This window comes from Rutilus rutilus (assembly GCF_951802725.1).
Source record: "Rutilus rutilus genome assembly, chromosome: 17".
Lineage (NCBI taxonomy): Eukaryota > Metazoa > Chordata > Actinopteri > Cypriniformes > Leuciscidae > Rutilus > Rutilus rutilus.
In genome coordinates, this window is record NC_140230.1 from 27,213,897 (window position 1) to 27,238,786 (window position 24,890).

General features: G+C 37.7%; 1 protein-coding gene across 2 annotated transcripts; it reads left to right on the forward strand.

The window, feature by feature from the left end:
* The first annotated feature begins 1,600 nt into the window (after positions 1–1,600).
* plekho1b (pleckstrin homology domain containing, family O member 1b) lies at positions 1,601–24,605 on the forward strand. 2 transcript variants are annotated; one of them, XM_084385647.1, is made up of 7 exons: positions 1,604–2,057; positions 3,275–3,421; positions 3,576–3,680; positions 13,654–13,794; positions 16,251–16,355; positions 20,846–20,947; positions 21,734–22,830. In XM_084385647.1, exons 1-7 carry the CDS (start codon positions 2,031–2,033, stop codon positions 22,415–22,417), a joined length of 1,311 nt encoding a protein of 436 aa, XP_084241773.1. In that variant the 5' UTR covers positions 1,604–2,030; the 3' UTR covers positions 22,418–22,830. The 2 variants fall into 2 exon arrangements, with proteins under 2 accessions (XP_084241774.1, XP_084241773.1); XM_084385648.1 differs by lacking the exon at positions 3,576–3,680 and having other exon boundaries at positions 1,601–2,057; positions 21,734–24,605.
* Positions 24,606–24,890: the final 285 nt, after the last annotated feature.

Sequence of the window (24,890 nt, forward strand, 5' to 3'; positions counted from 1 at the left end):
CACTTAATTTGTGGATTTTTTATTAGGGGACTTACATAAATGTGTCAGACTCTGTTTAACAGATAAACAGCCGTTCACCCTGTGTCATACGCCTGACAAACAGACGCTCTGACTGACCCATTTTGACCCCTTAAATGCCCTAAACTGTAATCCGTGATATGATAACCATGTTCTCAGCTTGACTTCAATTTTGGATCATAATATCTCAGTCATAAAAGGCTGTTTGTGTATGCATTTGTGATTATATATAGAACGTTAATCCAGTTATTACCTTTTCAGGTAGCCTAATCTCTCCTGGCTTATTGACAAAAACATATAGCAGTGAATTCCTTACTGAAGTAATGAAGAAAATAATATATAAGGATAGGGGCATTTCAGACCCAAGCTTATCAAAGCAGTATTCATTACTATATACTATTTTTAAACTCTTAAGAAGGACTATGATGGTTTTAAGACGACAGGTGGACATGTTTATATTGCTGCTGAGTTACATCACTTTATGGGAGCCTTATCCCAACACCTCACCGGCTGCTTGCCGTTGGAACTGCAAAATGTTCCTTTTAATCTGTGAAAGAATTAATCATTTACTGTATATTTTATATCAAAGGGGATTCAAGAAATTAAAAATATAAATATATAAAATCATTACATTTTTTTTTTACAAATACATATTAAAATTGGATAACACTTTATTTTAAGGTGACATGGTTACACATGTACTACATGTAGCCTACTTACTAAGGTAATAACATAAATAATGCATAATTACAAGCAACTAACCCCAAACCAAACCTTAACCCTTTCTCTTTAAATACATGTAGTTAATTAATATTACTCATTTGAGTCACCTTAAAATAAAGTGTATCCTAAAATTGTAAAAACTGAAATAGAATATATCTTACCTGACCCTTAAAAATGACTTGTCAATTGAAACCTAATGCAGTAAAGTTGCTTCAGTCATATCAAATAATATTTATGACTTGTAAAAGCTTAAAAATATATAAATTTGACCAAATTTTTTGTGTTACCCACATTTTATCAATGTCTATTTATAGATGACTAAAGACTGCTTAAAAAAAACTGAAATCAGCTCTGAGGAAAAAACACATTTATGACTTATAAAACCATTCATTTAGATATTACCACAGCATGTAGAAACACTCTGAAAACACTGAATGTGAAGAAAATCCTTCAAAATATAAATTGCTGCTGTGTACCAATCATAATTGCTCAGATTGATTTTCTTTCCTCTTAATTGACACGGTGACACCCAAGATATGGTTAGATTTTTCTCTAATCCATTTTTTTTGTGTCATGTCAATTAGTTCAACAAATCCATGACACAAATATTGCTCCATAATAAAAAAATGTTACATTTTTGACTCTGTATTTAGTACTTAGTAGGCCTATTATTTCTTAACACGTCATTATTGATATTTTTATAATAATAATATATAATGCTATAATATTTTAGCTGGCCTACAATATAGGCAAATACTGTGTTACACAATGTAAAATTATAGCAAAATATTGCACATTCCTTTCAGTACAGTAAGTCCCCATCTCTCTTTCCAGTGACATCACTGTGGTGTCCATAGGTGGAGCTGTCGAGGACAAAGAGAGGGACCACACAGCCTCAAGTTCTCCAGCTCACTCACACAACTCCACGAAAGACACACATGACGGCAGGAGATCAACCCATACGAAACGATCATGATGTCGATGCCACCATCACAGACTTATATGCTGCTCTAGAAAGCACATTTCTCAGATCTGTCTTCGTGACCACTGAGAAAAAGCCATTGGATGATAATCTGCGCGGATCTGGAGGACACTGAATGGGAGTAAATAGACAAGAGGCGTAAGAAACAAACGGGGGAGCGACTCATTCAGCAGCGCCGACGTGCTTTTCTTTGAGTGTAACGTTTCGAGTCCACACCAGGATTTTGTTTCGTTGTACACAGCACATTGTGCACGGAAGGATCTGGATTTAGCGGAGGGAGAGTCGGAAAGCTCCGTTTTATTGAGTCATGAAGAAGAACAGTTCAACAAAGCGGGTAAGACATCGAGTCCACTCTATTGTCAGTGAGGAGCGCCGAGCCTTTGTGCACTAGTGTGGAACACTGCAGCACGAACACTTCAGTTTACTAAAACACAACGTTTAAAAACATTTTCCAACGTAGCACATGCATTATAATTGTTTTATTCTGGTTGTAAATTTTAAAGTCGACATGAAATTCTTCTGCACGCCCTTTTTGGAAGTTGTTGACCAGGCTTATAATAGTGAAAGGAGTAAGTTTTTTTATTTAATTCTTCGGAATATATATATATATATATATATATATATATATATATATATATATATATATATTATTAACAAATCATCCATTCTAAAAACCCGAAAGAAAATTCCCAAGGAAAGCATGGCTTGAAAATGCTCATTCTCTTCTGGGTTTTAGATCTACAAACTGAACACTTAACATGCACTATTAATGAGTCGATTAAATTACTGTCCAAAACGACTAAAAGCATAATAAATGGCGCCTCCAATATTTCCAGACTAGAATAGCAGGCAAAGAATGGGCATGTTTCATCTGAAGTAGCTACAGTGATCATACTATCCTTACTAATAATGAGATTAAAACACATTTTAGGCTTAATATTAAGAAATGTGCATTGTGCGATAAAGAAGTACTCCAAATAAAGTTTAATTATAATATTTATATCAGTAAATATGTTAATGGATTTGTACTAAGTATGAAATAAATGTATTTTAAATACATTTAGGTAATATGCTGATAGCATACAGCTGAGGAGCATTTAAACATATTTTTTTTAGAATAAAGGCACAACCAAATTATGGATGTTATGTTTGTTTGTGCACTCTCTGAGTTTAACACAACAGACAAAAGCTTTTTCTTTCCATTATTTTGCATGTACACAGCCTTATAATCTTATCATACTCAGTTCAAGATCCCAACTCGGGCAAAATATCGAGGAAACACTGGTGTGTGTATGTGCTTGTGCTATGTGAGAAAAGCGAGTAAGCGCCAGGAATGTGATATGATCTACATGACAATGTCTTTTAGAAAGTATCCCCCTTGCTAGAGATTACGGCGGTCTCAAAAACTTGTGAACTGCCTTCCTAGAAGGCATAATGTGCATCATAGATTTATGAAGGCCCAAAAATGCTTTGAAACAGACAATTAGACCATAACTCACTGGTAACCTAAAGTCTCACTGGCATGCTTCTGTTTTCTCTCTGTAAACGCAGGGCCCTCAGGAAGCCAATCAGCAGCCCGTGCAGCCTGACAAAACTGGCTGGATTCGCAAGTTCTGTGGCAAAGGAATTTTCAGGGAAATTTGGAAAAACAGATTTGTTTTACTGAAAGGAGACCAACTCTACATTTCTGAAAAAGAGGTACGTTTTGGACAAAACCTTTTCCCTGTTCATGCTTTTCTCCACATCATCATCATTTGACTGATGAGATGCTACTTGTGTAACATTCTTACAATGATATTCAGTACTGCTTTCAGTATAGTGTGTGTGAGAAAGTGTGTAAAATGTGTTCCAGTTGCTTGGAGGCATGGACGAGTTACATGACATGCCCTCATCCTCGAAAACCATGACCAAAACTACACAACGTAAAAGAAAATATGATCCAGACTACAATATAAGGGTATACTTCCAATGCAGATAAACATGGTTTGTACTGACCACAATGTATTAAAATTCAGGAGACAAGAAAAAACCCATCACTCAATGGCACACTCATGGTACACCATGGTAATAATACTAATAAGAATAAATGTTATTGTTTTCCGATTAATGATGAAAGTAGGCAGATTACATAACTTTGAGTTAATGTGTATAATGGGTCTGTGATCATTCTTTTTTTTTTAAACTAGAGAGTCAGGCTATTCAAATGCATGCATTTAATGTTAACAAATTATTTACAAATATCTAGTGTGACTCAAGTCAAACCGCATGAGGTCTTTAGCATAACATATGCAGAGGTAAAAAATCATATTGATTGCCCTGATTATAATGATGAATGTTCTGGTGATGGTATGTTGTGACATACAGGAAGTTAACTGCCTCTAGTTCTATTATTGAAATCACATGAGTTCCTCCTGTTGTTCCTCACATGAGCTGCACAGAAATAAACAGATAGTTCAAGCCAAAAATAAAAAGTTCTGTCATTTGCTCATGTCTTTCGAAACCCGTGTGGGCTTTCTTTCTTCATTGGAAATGAGAAGTTTAGCAGAATGAAAGTAGATAGGAACCAGGGGCTGTCAAGCACCATAAAAGATTATAAAATTAAAATCATTATATTTCACTGTATGAAAAGCAGCAGTTTGAACTTTCTACACCATAAACAAACTCCTTTTGTGTTCCACGGAAGGAAAAAGTCACACAGATTTGGAAAGACATGAGGGGGAGTAAATGATAGAACTGTGATTTTTGGGTGAACTATACTTTAATATCCTGCTCTATTCAGGTCAGGCTACATCCAATTGCAGACATTGTTCAGGAATTAGAGCTGTGATTGTGATGAAAGGCCAAGCATGACAATATAAACATGTTAACATTCAATTAGCAGACTGTCATTTCCAAGTTCCATGCGACACAGACTGTCAGCATGTGCATGTCAGCATGTTAGAGGTTTAACAAGTTCAGTAAGCATGAAGGAACAGGAAAATAAAGGCCCTTTATTCTGGAGCGAGGCTGATTTACTGCAGTGTGGGAGGACGAAGGGAAGGAAAGCAGGATTGAGGTTGAGTCATGGTCATGCAGAAGACTGTTTGCTGTGCTCAGCATCAGATCAAACAATGCCGAGGCAGCATATGGGCTGTGGCTCACAGCTCAGAGGGAGGATTGACCCTTTTAGTGCTTAACAGACTGAGGTTTCATCATGCTGTCGTCTAGATGTTTCTCTCCAGCTGTCTAGACAGACAACAGATTTTAATGATCTGATGTTGTTGTTTTTGGTATCATGTTTCCTAAAAGATAAATGCCAAAATGATTCCCATATTTAGATGGTAATCTGAATATTGAGCTTGAGCTCCCCCAAAAATGAAAATGCTGTCTTCATTTACTCACCTTCATTTCATTCCAAAAGCATATGACTTTTTCTTCTGCAGAACACAATAGGAGAATATTTGAAGAAGTTGTAATAGTTTCAATAATAATAGTTCTGTCATGGCAACCCTCGGAGTGTTTTGCATGGTAATGGAAATGACATTGTTGATATGTTTGGTCTTGGTGGAATAGATCTGCTACGTTGCTGCTGTTGGTCATTGCTGCTGCTGCAGCGCAAGTACAGGACTTGCTACTGCCAGTACATGCATGACACTGCTGTGAGCAAGTAAGACATTTTGCAACTGTGCAATATAACATACATGAATTACCCGTAGCAGATTCATACAGGTGGAGCTGGGGAAGGTGGAGGGTTTTTGGAAGCACACTGCAAACTGCTACAGCATATGCCAAGTATTTAAAAGTTGATCAGCGAGCTCATTGTCTACTGATACAGCAGGAACCAATCAGCTGTGCCCTCTAGTGAATGATGTGATTGCTAGCAGGTTGAGTGAAGGATATATCAGCATGCAGTTTCATGATTGAACTTTGTATTTTGTCAGTGAATAGGAATTAAGACTTCAAAAGTACCAAAAAAATATCAGAAAAGGATTAATTGTAAATTAATTTTCAAAAATGTATCATGGAAACTAGTTTTTGTCAAAATACCACAGTTAGCTACAACAAAGTTGTGGTAACTTCATAATACTACTTTCCTCAGCAAAAAATAAATTAAACTGACAGAAAGATTCTGAAAGTGCCCCTATTAATATAGTATAGTTTTACAGTAGTAACAGTAACTTGGTTACCATCTTACATTTAGGGTACGTTTACACAACAACAATATGCTTAAAACGGACTTTTTTTTTTTTTTTTTTTTTTTTGCATACAGACAACACCTTGTCAAAACAACCCCCATTCACACGGATCCGCGAAAACGACTAAAAATGCTGTATTCTGCTGCCAGGCCATTAGATGCAATGAAACACTATAGACTGAATATGGAAAACGCATGTGCAAAACATCTTCGTTTTCACAGATTTGCGTTTTTGTTGTTTACATGGAGACTGATACACTTTGAAACCCGTTTTCAAACATTTCAGGCACCCAAAACCCTGTTGTCGTGTAAATGAACGGCCAAATGCATAAATTTTTTAAAATGCTGACGTGTAAACAGTTTTGGGGATTTTGAAAATGTCAGTGATACATGCCTATGCAAAACTAGCTGCCATGCTACTAGGGAGCTGTATTGTTTTTTACCGCATTGATGTGTGGTTGCTTGGAGGTTACTTAAAGTCGCAATGAAACAAAAGTAGTGGCAGATCTTTTCTTCCATATTGTGACACGTCCGAGTGAACAAACAATCAGAAAAAATGTACGGCGGAACTTGGTTCTTTCGAACGACTTTCTTTAAGTTAAAATTACTTAAACATTCAAGTTAATTGTACTTAAAAATTCTTTAAAAAAGGCAGCAACTTTTTTTTTTTTGTACCAGGTATAAATTTAAGTCAAATTGCTTTGAAAAGTATAAGCACACCTCTCCTCAATAAACTGCACAATTTGAGGTATCTGCAGAGTTAGAGGTTTTGTTGAAATCCCTAAACCTAGGTATGAGAAATTGTAATAGCAAGCACCACTGGCCATTCATTGTATGGGATTCTGCTTAAATCAAATTGACATATTTCAGTCAGATGATAGTAGACTGAAAGGGTGGCAGTAAGCTGAGAATGTGTCCTGCAAAACTCTCCCAGAACAGATGTCATGCGAGTGTTGTTTGGGGTCACATTCCTGGGCGTCGATGTGGCAGATGTAGGGAGAGTGCACAGATACTAGGAGAGATTTGTCCCACTCACCCTGGACTGTCTTCACATTCACACACTTATCCTGGTACATTTCTCTCTCATGATTGCTTAAGACAGCCAATCAACACAAACTCTGATTTTGCAGTTTCAACAAAGCACAATTTCATGTCTGTTTCTTCCGATTACCCTAAATGGCATCAACCAGAGCTTCAACACAAAAAAAAGAAAAAGATAAGAGTTTCCTGTGTCTTCTGTTTGCCCACTCAACCCCAAATAAGGAAGTTGTGATCTTTGACATATATTGCTCTTCTGCTTTTTGGAGTCACAAGTATAGATGATAGACGTGGGTATAGTGGTCACAACCTGTTCTGGACTTGACACTTCCTCTTTTACGAAGTTTCCTTAAAGCTACAATATGTAAAAAAAATTTGCCGCTAGGCTTTCTTCAGACTGTGTAGGCGTAGGTTGATGACGCATAAGCGGAATTATGAAACTTGTCGTCATGCTGATGGATCTAATAAAGTTTATGGATGAGTGAATACATTGATGTTTTTAACATGACTGTGGTATGAAGCAGGTCGCGATTGCTAATGAGAGACAGATACCAGCGCCACACGCGAGTCCCGCGGATATAAAGGAATATGGACATTTCATTCTATCGAACTACCCGCAAGTGCAGAATTACTACTCACACAGGTCAGTTTATTAGACGAATGAATCTTGTGAGGTAACGCAGCGCTGTTTCACTTGGTCTACACTATCTCACTAAACGAATGTTGAAAGTTATAATGTTATTCTATGTTTTAGTTTGTTTGCTGTATGAGACTAGCAGTAAGCTAGATCAACATTAGAATAACATACTGATCATATTCTAACATTTCATCATGTTGAGCTATATAACATTGATTAGTTTTATCTACATTTGCTCCCCTGTCTAATAAAGTACATGCAAGAGCGGCATCTCTGTCAAGTCGAAGTTTGTCGCGGATGTGGAGCTCTCGGCATCTCGAAAACGCCACGCCGATATTGATCCTCGTTTTAGTTCTCCTTTTGTCCCAAAGTCTGCTTGCCATGGTCTGTAATGTTTGAACGAAACAACAACAGCGTGCCGCTAGACGTAACGCAGTTGTCCACGTCTGTCGCCATGGTTACTATGGCAGTACGAGCGGAAACCAGGGCTATCGTGGATATTACATCATTGATAGGTGACAATGACCAGGGATGAACCATTATTTAAAATCGGAATTTCTCTGAAATTAAAAATCTTTGGGAACTTTTGGGATATTGTAAGTACACAACTGCAGGAAATATATCACACTGTGCAAGTGATTTGTGGATATTTTATTACAAAAATCGTACATATTGTACCTGTAAAAGACGCCACTGAAACGGCATTGAAATCATAGCCCTTCCATTTAGATGATTCATAATCAGTATCCACCCTAAAAAGAAACAGATCATGTTATATTGCATTTACAGTTTGATTCAAGCACTTCACTTAATCAAATGCTTGAATTAGTTCATGCATCCCATTTATCTAAATTCAGTTTACTTGTCATATTTGTACATATGTATTGCTTTTCCTAATAAAGAGATGGGCTGCACTATTCTAGCGCTGTGAATTGATGTAAATAGAAAACGTCATGAAATGATGAGATCATGCAGTGCAATAGTAAAAGTAACATGTCTGCAGATACATACATCATACGTATGTAAATAATCAAGGAAAGATGTGTGAAGTTTTCCTTTTACAATTGCGGTCAGTCATCGCTCTCTAAGGTAATGGGGTGCAGTCGTTCAGCTACATTAACACAAGTGGAGTCGCAAATGAAATCGAAGGATGAATCATTTCACACGTCAGGGCCTGGCACGGCTCTGACTCACTTACTGAAAAATGTGAGATCGCTGGAGGTTGTCATGCCCTGTATAGTCATCAAAGCATTTCTTCTCTGTCTGGTTTCTTTAGGTGGTTTCTTTAAGGGATCTTGGTCACATTGTGTCAGATGATTATCACTGCAATTGCAAGTTGTTCCAAAGATTTTGAATGGGTGTCAGGGAGAAATTCCTGTTGCAGGCTGGTTTTACCCTGGAACAACAGTGTGCTAAATAGCATCAGGACGTTCAAAATCAGAAGCTTGTTGGACTGAAATGATAAACTCTACAACAGTGGTTCTCAACTGATGGGTCATGACCAAGCGGCAACCTCCGTCTCTCTCTTGAAACCAACATGGAAGTGAATTAAACGGCAATTCATCAACTGGCCGCTTGAGGCTGGCTGCAAAAGGGAGTCAAATCTGCATCTCCCCCATGTTGAAATGCCCAACTTTACAGCAGAAAAAAAAACATGTTTACAGCCTGGAGCAAAAAGTGACTTTGGTCTATACAGCTAATTTTGCCCTTCATGACAACCGTGAATTTAAAATTCCGTTTAAATTATATTAAGCCTTAAATTTCTTCATAATTAAGGGTGTGTCCACTTTTGAGTGACAGGTGGATTCCCGCTGCTGTGGTCATTAGTCATCATTAGCCGTTTGTCTGCTGTCTGTTATCCGTCACGTTACCTCAGCTCATTGTCTGACTGTAAAAAATAAATAAATTCGGGCGTGACACGCTGCCAAGATGGCGATGGTCGGCTACGCCCACTTTAGGCTTCAAAAACGGTCTTCAGAAACCTACGGGTGACGTCACGGACACTGCGTCCATACTTTTTTTACAGTCTATGGTCATGACCCCAAAATCTGTTGTGATCAGAATAAAAACTAAATATTTAGGAAAAAATATACACGATTGTTCAAACTTTTTCCTCATAGTGGAATTAAACTTTACGTTTCCAGTCTTTGGTGTTTCTAGTCAAATTTGCGTATTTTCCGAGCTGATAATGCAACGGTAAACCTATGAAAATGGTTTTTAAAACCACATGGCTCCATAGTGTCATGATTTTACTTTTGACTTTTGTCAGTGCCTCACCCGTCAAAGTTTAATGACTGTGTAGATGACATGAAGCTGCCCAAAATGAACTACACTGAAAACAGATGGGCGCTCATATCCTACATACAGCTCCTGTTCAGGAGGTTTTGTCCTCAAAATGATAAGAGTGCACATATATTTTTATGGGGAGTTTTTTAACTTAAGTTCTGCTAGCCATGCTCGTTTTCTCTTGCCAGTCTTTGGCATAAAATGCAAGGCATACGGCACCGTATACGGACATTCTTTTCAGATTTGCAGGTGCTCAAAACAAGGACTTCCCAGGAATTCCTTCAGGTTATTGCTGTTTTTTTTGTGGCAGCCAAACAACAGCACAGCCTAACCCTGCACACATAAAAAAAATTAGTATGTTCAAAAAGTTTCTGTTTAATTAATTAATTTGCTCTTTTTACCCCTTTTTAACAATGGGTTCCTATGGAGACCAGAACAGGACAGATAGAGAAGACAGAAAAGACAGAACAGGTCTTTTGTTGTTCATGTCAAAGGCCTTGCAATTTCGTTTGGTGTAATGGTGATATGAATAAACGTTAATGTTTTGTTTACTTTTGTATGTGTTACACCGTTAAAAATAAAGGCTTCAAAAGGGGTGTTTTGCATAGAAATCCATTTTTGGTTCCCCAATGAACCATGTTTTTCTTAGTGTGAAGAACATTTGAATAATCTAAAGAACCCTTTTCCACTACAAAGAACCTTTTGTGCATTTGTTCCATGGATGTTAAAGGTTCTTCATGGAACCATCTATGCCAATAACCTTTATTTTTAAGAGCGTAAACAATTTTGGCAATTTTGTGCTGGGCCTTTGAGATCTCTCCAGCAGCTTTTATATCATATAAAGCAGGATTGGCTGTATCATTCACAGTTCCACTTAAACACTTTGCAATGAATTTTTCATGTGTGGGCCGATGGGACACAAGGCGATTGCTTGCCTGACGAAGACCCTTTGGGTCGAAACGTTGCTCTTTTTAATAAATCTTTGGGAGCAGAAGGAGCAGTGTGCCGATTTTTGTTTATTTTGAGTCCGATGGGACACATTGCCAGGGAGTATTCATTTCAAATTCCTCTTCAGGGTATTTGGCTTCTCTTATACACCCTCTCAGCTGCAATGTTTTGTGACCCTAATGGATGTTTATGAAAGGTAAGACCGGTTAATAAAGAAAGTAAATGGCTAAATTCAATTCAGACAGTCCTTTGAATGACATGATATATGAGATGATGACTGTTTGTCTCTGAATTGTCCACCTGCCCTCAAATCGAAACGAAAGGACACCTGAAATGCTCCATAATACAGTTTATTTGTTGAATAACATGACTATGAATGCACTTTGGAAACGATGCTGGTGAGCAAATGTTTCACATAACAAATAAACAGCAAACTTTAAAAGATTTTTTCCAGGTTCGATACAAGTTAAGTTCTAACTTTCTGCCATGTTGTCGATAAACAATTTTTTGACTCATCCCTCAATCAAAAAAAGAAAACAAAAGTGATGGTAAATGCTTTTATATTGTTAAAACATTTTATTTATTCTATTCCAACTTTCTGAAATCCTGAAAAAATGTATTACAGTTTACACAAAAATACTAAGCAAGACAGTTGTTGTCAACACTGATAATAACAAGAAATATTTCTTGAGCACCAAATCAGCATATTAAGAGTGATTTCTTGAGGATCATGTGAGTTATGAGTGCTGACCCCAAACTTGATTGGTAGTGCTAGTGTATGTATATTTTTTATTTTAAAATGGACAATAATGAAATTCTATGGTCAAAGGAGAATTTTATTTTAGTTTAAAAAATGTATTATATGATATGTAAAGTTGTTAATCATCCCTTTTTTTCTTGATGTAATCAATTTCCTTCCTACATTCGGTTTCATGAAATTTCTGGTTTCTCTCTGAAACATTTGTATACCTATCATGCATCAATGTAAACACGAATGCGTCAAAATGATTTTCTGTGGTATTCAACAGCACGCCACAGATTTTGTTTGTATAGCTTATTTTTTTTTGAGCCCGGAACATTTCTCTAACATCACACACAACAAAAATATTGTTTACAGCTACAGCTTTAGTTACACAACAGAAAGTAGCTTGATTACAGAGAACATTTCAGACAGCCTGGCAAGACTACTACTTTTTCCTCCCTTCGTTCTCTAACTGTTTTTTGGTTGTTTAGGATGCCATTTTTGGCTATTCACACTCTGTGTCTCCTCTGCAAAGGGATGCATCTTTTTCAAAAGCGTAATGCACACAGTATTAAATATGACGCTCTTTATTTACAGTTAAAATGCAAAAATTGGCTTGCTGCTGGTGCATCTGCCAGTTCCTTTTTAAAGTGGCGGTTTCAAATGCTATGAAGTCCAAATAGGGCATAAAGACATGGTGTTAGATTCATATACAATCACTCAATTAGACTCAGGAGAGATACGCCTACTCAGTTTAAAGGAGCAAAGAGCAAAACAACAAAAGTAGTATTCTAGTTCACATTCATTCAATGAATTTGACCGGTGAAGTTTTTTGTTTCAGTAGGATCTCGGATTACAGTCTTTTACTGAGCCAGATGTGTTGTCAGATATATCAGGGTCATTTTACACGCAATCTTTGTGAAATAAATGTCCTTTAATGTGGTATCACACTTAAAAAAAAATACAAATACATATTTTGCACCTTTCTTCTATACCTCCTTTTAATTCACTATAAAGTGCATCAGAAGTCACTACAGCAAACTGCAGAATGATCTTGAATCTAGTTGTATTTAAAAGTTTTCAATGTCCGGTATTGAGTGCAAATGTACTGTGCCCCGACTGTCCTCTCCTGGAAAAAAGGATTGGATCAGATTGCTAGTTAATTGCCGCCTTTGTACTGCTGGAACAGTAGATGTACTATTTGTACAGCCATTCCCTGTCGTGACACCCCATAGTGCACTGGGTGTGATGCCAATACTCTTAAGTACTGCACTGTAGAGCGGCTCTGTAGTACAGCACACTACCAGATGTGGCCTTGCGTGGACAGAGCTTTATTTGTCTTTAGAAGAGCACTAATGGAAATTGATTGTGACTTAATGAGATCGTTTGGCAGGTGATACCAAATCAGACCATGGTGTTCACTGTGAATCTGGGTTAAAAGGTTCTTCCACGCCTAATGATGTTTTCGAGCTACGTTTTGACGTCTGTCCCAGTTAAAAGTCAGATTGGTCATCCAGATGTCCTTAACTTTTGTGGCTGCACCAACTAGACCGAAACACTGAGCTCAATCATTGTATACTTTTAAAATGCTGTGCCATTTTGTAAAGTGACTTAAGCTGTAAATACTGTAGGGATTGACAATATAATCAGTACATTTTGAGTAATGATGCACCAAAATGACAATTCTTGTTTGAAACAAGACATCTGGACATCCTGTGCCGAAACCCAAATAAAATGGTCATTTTAAATTTGCCTTTGTAAGCAAATAATATGTTTGAATGATTTATGGAAAGCACACCACTGCACATACAGAGACAGTATGTCACATCAACTGTAAGCGCAACCTTTGTCAATTTATCATCCATTCATAATTATGAAATGTACTGAAACTTTATATATATATATATATAATTAACAATAATGTTACATTTTAAAACTACTAAAATAGCTATTATAATGATGGTTCTTCTGAAAAATAATAATAATAATAATAATAAATCACCCTTTTAATTTATTTCTGAACAAATACTTAAATATTGAGATATTTGTATCGAATATATATTTAAAGCACAATATTGACACCAAATCTGTACTTTATCCCACAGGTCAAAGATGAGAAGAAAATCCAGGAGGTGGTGGATCTCACCGACTACGAGAGGTCTGAGGAACTTCGCAAGGCCAAAAGCAGGAGCAAAAAGAACCACAGCAAGTTCACGCTTCTGCGTTCACGGCAGCCAGGCAACACGGTCAGTCACTACAGGAAGTAGGGTTTGTCAGTAGAGGATAATAGCTAATGGGTTTAGCCCAGTCAGGGCTGGTTTATTAGTCAGTTTGCTGTCATGAAAAGCAATCATATGTTGCACAACTCAGATATGTGTCTCTACATTCACACATATGAGCAAAAGGAGAATAACAGAGACTAAAATATGTGCTCTTAACTGGTTATTCAGCCATACAGACAGTATTCAAACTGCTTCTGTAATCTATTATATGAATAGGACAATTCAAGAGTCACTCCTGTTTCTAAATGCGGTTAGAACACTGACTTTTGTTAATGCAGCCATTCAGACTCGAGTCTAAGACATGTCGATGTTAGTCTAAGAAAATATTGGACAATAAATCATACTCCAGCATGTTAGTCTCCAAGCACAAACTTGGACCGACCTCTGTAGTCATCCAATCCTGTGTAATTGGCTTTCAGTAAGAACGGCTCAGCTTATTGCTTTCACTAGCAAACCACAGGCCACCACAAATATCCTTTATCCTTTAGACCAACACAAATAGTACATCTTACCAATTGAGTTAAAGCTCCAAGTTTCTTAAAGGTAAAGTGTGTCTGTCCATCCATCCATCCATCCATCCATCTATCTATCTACACATCTATCTATCTATATAGCTATCTATCTCCATCCACCTAACCATCCATCCATCCACCTCTTTATATTTTAATTTAACCTCTTCTGAAATACATTTTATCAGTAAAAGGAAGTTTCCTTTTAGAAGTCTGCTTTAGTTATTGATTGTTGATTTTTTTCTGCCAGTCTAGACTCTGCAGCACATTTGCAGGATTTCTGACAGCTAGGAGAAACAGACTGTAAGGGGTTACGTCTGACCAATCCTTTAAAATCCAGCACCGAGACAAGGGGTTAATCCCTAGGAAAAAACATGGAGGGTCTTAGGAAAATCCAGCAGCACCCAACCTCCAAAACACACCCCTTCACACACAGAAACACACCACTACATGGTTAATAAGTCCTTCTGCCCCACATACGACAGCTGTTCCATATGCAGCTCAACAGGGGAGACACCCTATTACATGACCTCATGATAATCATCATCTTTCTGCTTTTTTCTCTCGCCTGCCTCTTTTTTTGCACCCTTAAAAACTTGCTTCCACAAGTAAGATTCAGCACCTAATTTTAATTAGTACCAAATAATTCAAAAGCCTTACAGGAACAGTATTATTTGTGCACTTTTGTAGTATAATGCACATTGCAGCATTATATTATATATAGCTAGTCATAGTTACAATTATTTAAAATGACATTTTTGCACCCTCCCTGACACCAAGCTGAATTAACCAAGCTGTTTTTGCTGCTGTAAGCATTCACCTAGCAACCATCCAAAACACCCATGAAACCACTTAACAACAGACTACAATATTCTGAACACCTTAAAAATCACATAACAATGCCTGAGCAACCAACCATCTGCAGAGCGACAGCAAGTTTTGCACTGGAAAAGTACAACCAATGTAAACAAATCTTGATTATTTTATGTGTTTTTGCAACTCAAATAATTGATGTTTTTAAAAGAAGTCTCTGTAACACTTTAATTTGATGGTCCCCTTTAGACATTCTGTTGACTAAGTAACGTTTATTCACTCTCATTAAAGTATTACAGTAGTAGTGTATTAGTAGACTGTCTTCTTAATATCTGCAACACTTAATGTTCTGCTCCACCAACATACACTGACTATAAGTAACTTTGCAGGTCAACTTGTTCTACTAACCTGAACCCCTTAATCTACTCACCTTAACCCTAACAGTCTATTAATACTGAACTAAAACTCTAATGAGAGTTAGTTGACATGTAGGTGCAGTGTTACTTCTTATAGTCAACAGAATGTCTAAAGGGGATCATCAAAATAAAGTGTGACAGAAGTCTCTTATGCTCACTAAGGCTGCACTAATTGAATTTTTTTTTTTTTTATCAGTGATGATTTCAAATGCTATGACTTTTTTTATTGTCAAAGTGTTGTGTCAACAACAGTACAAATACGTAGCATTGGGTGCATAGCAGAGTCTTATCTACACAGCTGCAGCATCAACAGAAGGGCCGCCTGTCTGTCACGGCTCCAGCAGACTGTGTTGGGAAGACTTGCAGTGTTGTTGCCTAATATGGTGGTTTCTGCCTCACACTGTTGCTGCATCAGCTGTCTATAGACAGAGCCATATGGCTGTACCTGCTCATTTATGCTTGGCTCACTACATGTTTGTGTCCACCTAGCAGAAGACTGAAGAAATTTTCACCATGTTTGTAGGCATAAAAATGAAAAGCCAGCAGGGTTCAGGGCAACACTGGTCATACATCAAACTGTACATTTACTCTATAAACTGTACTGGCCTTTATGTTTGTATTTGGATAAATGATCTTCTCAAAAAAGACATGTTTTAAAGTATTTTTCATCCTCAAAATGCAGGTTCCAAATCTGGTGTTTTTGGCCGTCAGTCCAGAAGAGAAGGAGTCATGGATCAATGCTTTAAATGCAGCGATCACCAGGGCCAAGAATCGCATATTGGATGAGGTAAGCTAAACATTCTTATGTCTTTGCATATAACAGTGCTGCTTGTTTAAAAAAACCCGCCAGCATAAAAAAAAAAAAAAAGTTCCTAGCCATCAGCAGTATTTTTGATCATTTTCACAAAACTTTCATGGCCCCCACAATATTTTGTTGAATAAATTTCTTAGCATGCAATTTAATCAAAATACTTTTATTCTAGCTTCATGTATTCTTTAATAATGCATGTTTTATAAAAAAAAAAAAAAAGCGGAGAAAAATCTAATTTTTTCAAAGACTACAGCATTCATAACCAATGCTTTTATCGTTTGTTTCTGCTTCTTTTTCGAATGTGTTTTGAAAGAAAATCCCATCAATGGCAGGAAAAGAGTTAAGCATTTTCAACCAGAGCGATAGTTAGTAATGCACTGACCATATGACAGCATACTTCCATTAGTTATGTTTCTTGATTTAGGATTAAGGATGTGAACTAGCCCCTAAACACAAGTAATAAATTCGTCCAACATTGTTTGTGCTACAGATATGAATGACACCTCCAATCGTATGGTTTGTTGAAGAAAAGTGTGCTAGACTTAGGCTGCATCCGAAACTATACCCTTAAATAGGGCGCTATTTGAGGGAACAGCCATTTCTAGTGGTGTCCGAAACCATAGTGGACGTTACTGAGTGCACTCATTCAATCCCACAATACACCGCAATAACGAGTGTACAACTGATGTATGCTCAATGGCTAGATAATATCCATAATGCAGTGTAAGAGTCGCGCGTCAAATGAATTTCCACGTCTGATTAGAAGATGGTGCCGCAATTGAATCATCCATCCATTTTCCAAACCACTGGTCCAGTGTGGTTATCATCCAATATGGTTAGCATATACAGGTATTAATTCCTTTTTAATTGTTTATTAGATTGTTTAACTATGGTTTATGTTTGCTAGTTTGCATAGAGTTCAAGATAAATCTTTTCATTACTAATGGAGCTGCCAGTTTGCTACGTTTTAAATGATTATTAAGCAGCATGCTTCCGCCACACTCAGTGCATTCACTCACTCGTTTTCATTCACTCCTTCAGTGGACTAAATTAGGGGAGAAATGTAGGGAATAGTGAATGCGGGTATAGGGGACGATTTCGAACACAGCATTAGTTTTTCAAGAAGTTGATTGACAATAGGGATGGGAATATCATAAAGTATGCATTCACCTAGCAACCACTCAAAACACCCTATAGCAACCACATAACAATGTGCTAATAACATTATGAACACCTTTATAAATGCATAGCAATGCTCAGGCAACTACCGACAACACCCCAGAATGGTGGTTGCAAGAGCTGTGTCTGAAACCGCTCACTCGTTCACTCATTCACTAATCCCTACATAGTGAATGGCAGTTGAGTGCACTACATCAGCAAAGAGTGAACGAAAATGAGTGAGCGAATTCGGACGCTGACATAATTATCACGCGCCAGAGAGCTCGGACAATTTCGTCATAAACATTACCTACCCATCTTTAATATTTCCTTTTTTGGCTGTATGAATTGTATGTAACAATTGTATGTATGTATTTTTCACGTTTATTGCGTTATTTGATAAAAAAAAGAAGATAAAAACACTTGCTTGTCATATTTATTTACTTTTTACATTTACAGTATATGTGAAAATAAAAGAGAACAAAACACTACACAATACATTTGTTTATTCAAATATAGATATAACGGTATATATATATAAATAAATAACCAGGCGTCTGGTCTTATAAATGATTGTTTTCTATCTCGCGTGCGCCGTTGCCATGGTGACGTTGTTTATTTTTCATTCGCGCTCTATCGCCTTATCGTGTTGGATTGTGGGAAATAGTGTCTCAGCAAGTGTACATCGGATGTACACTCGAATTCAGAGAGGATTGTGGGTAAAAGTAGTGAACGAATGTAGGGAATGATGTCGTTCACTCAGAACTCGGACACCACTACAAAATGGCCGACACCCTAAATAGTGCACTATATAGTGGATAGGGAGCGATTTCAGACACAGCTAAGGACTTTTTTTTTACTTGGGTCAGTGAGCATTCACCTAGCAACCACCCAAAACACCCTAGCAACCCAAATAATGCCAGGCAACCATCCACAACACCCTAGCAGTGATTTATATAGGCAAGCACCGCTCTATATTTTCTTCAAAAAATTAAAAACACTGAATACAGATTGTCATTTGCAGGTCCTTGGAGAAGCCACTTTAATAAAAACTTTTAAATCGCAAAGTTTCCTGCCCTCTCATTCCCTGATCTTTCCACAGTTTGTTTGCGAAAAGGGATTTGCTCAATTTAAAAGCGGGTCTATAATCACGCTCGACACACAGTGGGAGAAAATGAATCACTCCACCAAAAATAGACGGCAGTCACGACTTTCAGCGTTAAAGCAGCCATATCAGAGCTTATCTGCACCTTCAGCTTCCGCTAATGAACGAGATTTAATCTGGCCTAACCATGCATGCTGTCTGCTTTTTCCAGATCAACACTTGACATGTCATGGGGACCAGGTCATTGCTTAGGACCATAAACATACACACAGGCAGATAAGGATGCCTGACTGTGATACAGTCAATGTTCTAGAGAATCATTTAAATAAATCAGAGAGAGCAGAGCGTGTGCTTTCCCTTTCACATGCGATTGTGGTGTGATTCATACCCTACATCTAGTTGAGTTAAACAGGCAAGGTCTCCCATACCACTCAACAGGAGAGGAAACAGACTCAGTCAGCACACGATAACAGCCGGTTATGTTGAGAGTGCTTCTGTTGAACCTTACTCATAACTAGACTGTTCTTATAGCCATTCAGTGCCAGTTTAAAATGACAGAATGGTACTGTATCACATTGTTCTTTTTACGGTTGTCAGTTACGATACCAACATAAATCAATTAAAAGGATAGTTTACCCAAAAATGAAAATTCTGTCATTACTCACCCACATCATTCCAAACCAGTTTCATCTTCGTTCATTTCGTACTCATCATCTTTATTAATTTCATCTTCGAAACAAAAATGAAGATCTTTTTGATGAAATCTAAGTTCATAAAGAGATCGTAAAACTAATCCATATGAATCTAGCGGTTTGTCCAAATTTTCTGAAGAGACTCGTTCACTTTATATAATGAACAGATTCAATTTAGGATCTGCGAACATGAATAGAAGCTCAAACGAAACCGCTTGACGCACGAGCACAAATTTGGTTTTTGCAGAAGCTCAAACGATCGAAAATTGGACTAAACGCTCAATTGATACGGATTAGCTTTACGATCTCTTCATGAATTTATGAAGCATCAATGTGGTAGTTGCGTATCTGTCAACGGAGTGACAGAAAAGTCTCAGATTTCATGAAAAATATCTTCATTTGTGTTCCGAAGATGATCAAATTCTTACGGGTTTGGAACAACATGAGGGTGAGTTAAGACAGAATTTTCATTTTTGAGTGAACTATCCCTTTAAAACAACAGAAGAAAAAACAGAACAAACAACAATAAAAATGTCTTTTGCACTTTCTATTTTTTACCAAGGCTGGGTATCTATTCAGTCAGTTCGATTCCAATTGACAAGCTTTCGACTTTATTTGATTTTTATGTGTTTCGATAATAATTAATTTGTGATGATTTCACTTATAATGTCAACAGGCATATGTCGATTATTTGTGGTCGTGGAACTGAAAGAAGCAGGTTCCACAGCTGGATGCGTCACTCACAGTTGTTTTCTCAACATCAGACATATTCTTTTTCTGATCTGGATGGTTTGGTTTTTCTAATTTCAGTAAATCAATGCACTGCTTATCCGTTGCCAAGCACTGCTGCAAGCTGCAAGTGTGGGAAATGTGTAGGCAGGTTTAGTGCCTACTAGACAATGAGAATATGCTTTAACTAGCCACAAACATCACCATGCACAAATATATACTAGATTTGATATATTCCTAAACTTAACTTTGCGAAACTCACCACCACAAGTAGGGTAGGGTGCATGAAGCAGTCACCATGCTGTTGCTAGATGAAGAAACAAGATGCTAGATGCTAAGAAACAAAGGTAATCTTCTAAACAAATATCTTGTTTCGTTGTGTGCTACCCTTCCATAAAGCCTGACCAAACACAGTGAGATTAGACATACACTCCATTGGCCAACAAACACAAGCCATCTCAGAACACAAAGTCTTGGTTTAAGCTTTCTCGTAAACAACAGACTTGTGTTGACACGTTTGATGCATGTTGTTATTTTTCAGTGTAGCAAATTCTCAGATTATTCCCTCTAGCTTGGACAAGCATTTTGCCCAGAACTCAAACATTCATCCACTTTTCCCAAGTGGTCATGTATCATTATTTGTACATCACAAACAAATAATAAACAGACATAATTCTGCTCCTCCTGCAGGCTGACGTGAAATATGTAGCTGCTGATAGTTTCCATGTGACTGATTTATTCAGTTGGGCTTTATTCCAGTGTTTTTTGTCTGACCCCTTTAGGTGACGGTGGAAGAGGACAGCTTGTTGGCCCATCCGACGCGTGACAGAGCTAAGATACCTCACACACGCCGTCTGCCCACCCGCGGGCACCTCATGGCTGTGGTAAGCAGTCTATTCGCTTTGAATGTCACCTCATTAAAACATGAACAGCCTGCTGGGAAAAGGCTATAATGATCCATAATAGTATGTACCTTTTATTTTTTTTCAGTGATGAAATACTTTCTACTTTATGCTATCAGTTTCTAAGACAATTTAGGGCCCAACTGTACAGATTTTTTTTCTGCTTTCCAGGTCAGGCCAGTGGTTCAGATTTCTACTTGCCCTGCCAACATTTTCACTGGCCCCAAAACAATTTTTTTTTTTTTTTTTAGAAAATCAGATTTTTTTTTTTTTTTAGAAAATCAGATTTTTTTTTTTTATTATTCAAAATGCTTAGATTTTACATTTATTATAATAATATATATGATAAAATATAGCTTTTTTTTCATCAAATGTTAAACTTTCTTTACAAAGAAAATTGGCAATAATAGTTGAGAATTATACATAAATTATAATTACTTTTGCTGCAAAACAATGCATATATAGTAAAAGATTAATAATCGTTTTGTAATTTTAAACCCATTTTTACTGATGTAACCAAGACTATTACAATACATAGTGGAATTTTTTATATATACATCATCTGTGTCAGTCAGATTAATAATTTTACATCTTCTTCTTGTTGAGCCCTGCTATTTAAAAAAGGCCAACTCTGAGAACATAAGCAGCGTGAAGTACTTCTTCATCTTAAAATTTAATTTCAAATGCCATCACAATGAATGAAGCGGTCACATTTCTGCATTTAACCAACAGAAAGACTTTTGTCTAAAATCTCCCCACCCTTTTCAGGCTTCTACCACAAACTCGGATGGCATGCTGACACTTGACCTCATCCAGGAAGAAGACGTCCTTGCAGAGCAGGGTCAGGACTCTCATGAGGATACCCTCGATAAAGCCGCTTCTCAGCATACCCTAGATTCCCAGCGCTCCAACCCAGACACCTTGAAGCTCTCAACATGTAACGAGACCCCCGGAAAGTCCCAGAGTCTGCCGCGGAAAAGCGAGAGCGCCTTTGACTGGTCGGAAAACCATCGGACGCCGCAACTCCGTAAAAAACCGCCTACATCCGAGAAGAACCGCTGTGCTTCCATGGACGAGATCCTCACGCACTGCGAGACGCGGGCCCTTCCACACTGCTCGACTTCAGCGCCAGTGCAGCCCATCAGCCAGCTCCAGGACCTCATCACCCAGAAGCTGGAGAGAACTCAAGAACTGCTGACAGAGGTGCGGGCACAGGGCAAGGGGAAGGGATCGCCGGCTGGAAAGAGCTCCAGCCCAGAGGTTCAACGGATAGAGGCGGAGCGGCTTCTGGAGGAAGCAGCGTCCACTTGGGGTCAGGCTCGTGACGTACTGGAAGAAGTGAAAGAACTCAGAGCTTTATACAAGCAGCTTGACTCCGCGCCACTCAGTCCTTCACAGAACGGCAAACTAAACAGCCCTCAACAAGCAAACCACCGGAAAAGCATGATGTGAGGACACAGAAAGTCCTTTAACGGTTTAATGGCGTCGTTTTTCAATGGACTCTTCCTGTTGACTGCTTTAGTATCGCTGGAATCAAATAACATGAGCTATACGTGTATGTATGAATCGTTAAAGAGCTTCCACTCCCTAATATCAGCGTCAGAACAAAAGTACGAGGGGCCGGTGGTTTTACCAAACACAAGCTGTTGCGCTATACCCTGCAGTATCATTTTTCACAGTGATGTCAACAGGGATAGTAAAACCACGGAGTCACCAAGCGGTCTCGAGACAGGGTGAAGAAGCACCAGATGGCGGTGATGTTGTTGTCATCACTAGCCCATCACAATGTGAATGTTACACTGGAGGAGCTTTGTTTCAAAATGGTCACAGACCACCAGGTCTATTTTACTCCCTGGGTCATTTTTGTACGTAATAATAATAATAATAATAATAATTCCCAGCATACTTGCTCTGCTGTTAACACAAACCATTGCTCATAATAAGATGCAATCAGGGTGCAGCCAAAGGCGATTGGCGGAAAGCTCACGGATAGTGGAACATGTGCTCTGTCCGGCGGTGCTCTGTATCCCATCAGATGGGCTCCAATTGTGATCAAAGCCATGAACATGAACACAGATGACGTCTGGTGCCAGAGTTGCTGCGGAAAGTGGAGGAAGAAACAGCTGCCATTAAAGACGAGACTCCATGCAGTAAAGGAAACGATTAATAATAATTACACATTTGCACTATGGAGAATGCTGTAAAACGAGAGTGACACTGGCAAGCTATCTTTTCAAACCTAAGAGGCAGAACAGACAATCTACTGTAGGCAGGGAAATATGAGTCGTGTAGCTCCAAGTCTTTACACCTAAGTGGTATTTCCGAAAATGTTGGTATCTTTCGAAATCAAAAGCTGCCTTAGCGTATTTTCATAAGGGCACATGCAAACTGCATTTCAAAGACTCTGAACGCTTGTATATTCTAATTTTCGAAAAGTTCGCCAACAAGTTGCCTGCACCTCAAGAGAAGCTTTTAAAGCATGATTTTATTTTGCTTTGCTTTGATTTTTGTCTTTGGGGAACTATGCAAGGTTGCATGGGTGAATCTCACGAAACCGGTCAAGAACATGAACGCGTCACATTTCTCTCCAAAATTTCTTTGAAAGAAACAAGAAATTATATTATGCTTAAAGGAAAATTTCTTTATTTTTATGCCAATTAATCATCCCCCCCCAATATGTGCGCATATCCCCACCCAATTCTCATTACCGTAATGCAACAAATTGTCAAGTAAGTACGATTGAGCTTCCTTTTGCCATATTTGAGTGCTCTATGCATGTTGACTGATCAATGTTTATATGTGAATAAAAGCCTAAACTAAATCTGTTCATCATATAAAGCGATCGAGTCTCTTTAGAAGACTTGGATTAAACCGCTCAAATCATATGGATTTCTTTTACAATTTCTTTATGAACAATTTGAACCATCAAGAGTTTTGGCCGAATAGACTTTCAATGGAGGGACAGAAAACTTTCAGATTTCATTAAAAATATCTTAATTTGTGTTCCGAAGACAACATGATGGCGTGTAATTAATGACACAATTATAATTTTTGGGTGAACTATCCCTTCAAACATCATAATGGATCCATTTATGCTGATAAAAATGTTTTTTGAATTTTATTGTTATTCAATTAAACAAAATTGAAAACATTTTGTTGGAAAATGTTCATAATTGGCATGAAGACAAAAAGTCATTAAAAAATAATGGTCTTGTATTCATTTTATTTATGCAAAATATAATTTTGGCTTAAAATGTGACTTGGGTTTGTTTCATGAGATTCCCCTACATATAAGCTTGAAATAATCCACTGGTATCAGGATTCACTGGCAGTGTGCAGTACGGTATTGCGTTAAACGACCAAAGGGTATGTCTTGCCAGTATAAAACACCTTGTTTTACAGTTAGTAGCTAAATAAATGTGTTTGCACAATTCTATGGGTACAGGTCAACCTGTTCTGTTACGAAGACTTGATTATAAACAGTGTTATATTTTTTTGTACATTTTATTGTAAAGTGCTTTTTTGTAGAGAAAGACTTCGAGGAGAACTTTTGCTTTTAAAACGCTCGATTTAAAAAAAACACTTCCCTGGAAACGCAACTCAAAAAACCGGACATTCCTCGCTTCTGGAATCTTGTCTGAAAAAAAACTAAAAAAACAACAACTGTAAATCTCCATTTCCAAAGGTAATAAAGCACAAAGCCTATGGCAGTCCTTAGCTTTTAAAAAAAAGTACAGGTGAATGACTCAAAGGTTTTATTCACCACCCCTCACATTTTAAGTTCTATTCTTATCATATTATCGCCACACAGATGCCAAAGGTTTTCTGTACCTCATACATTCGCATCTCAAACAGAGCTATGTTGAGTGATCTTTTCAGGTTTAATCAGATGAACTGGTTTTGTTTGGTCAGCTGGCTGCGTTAT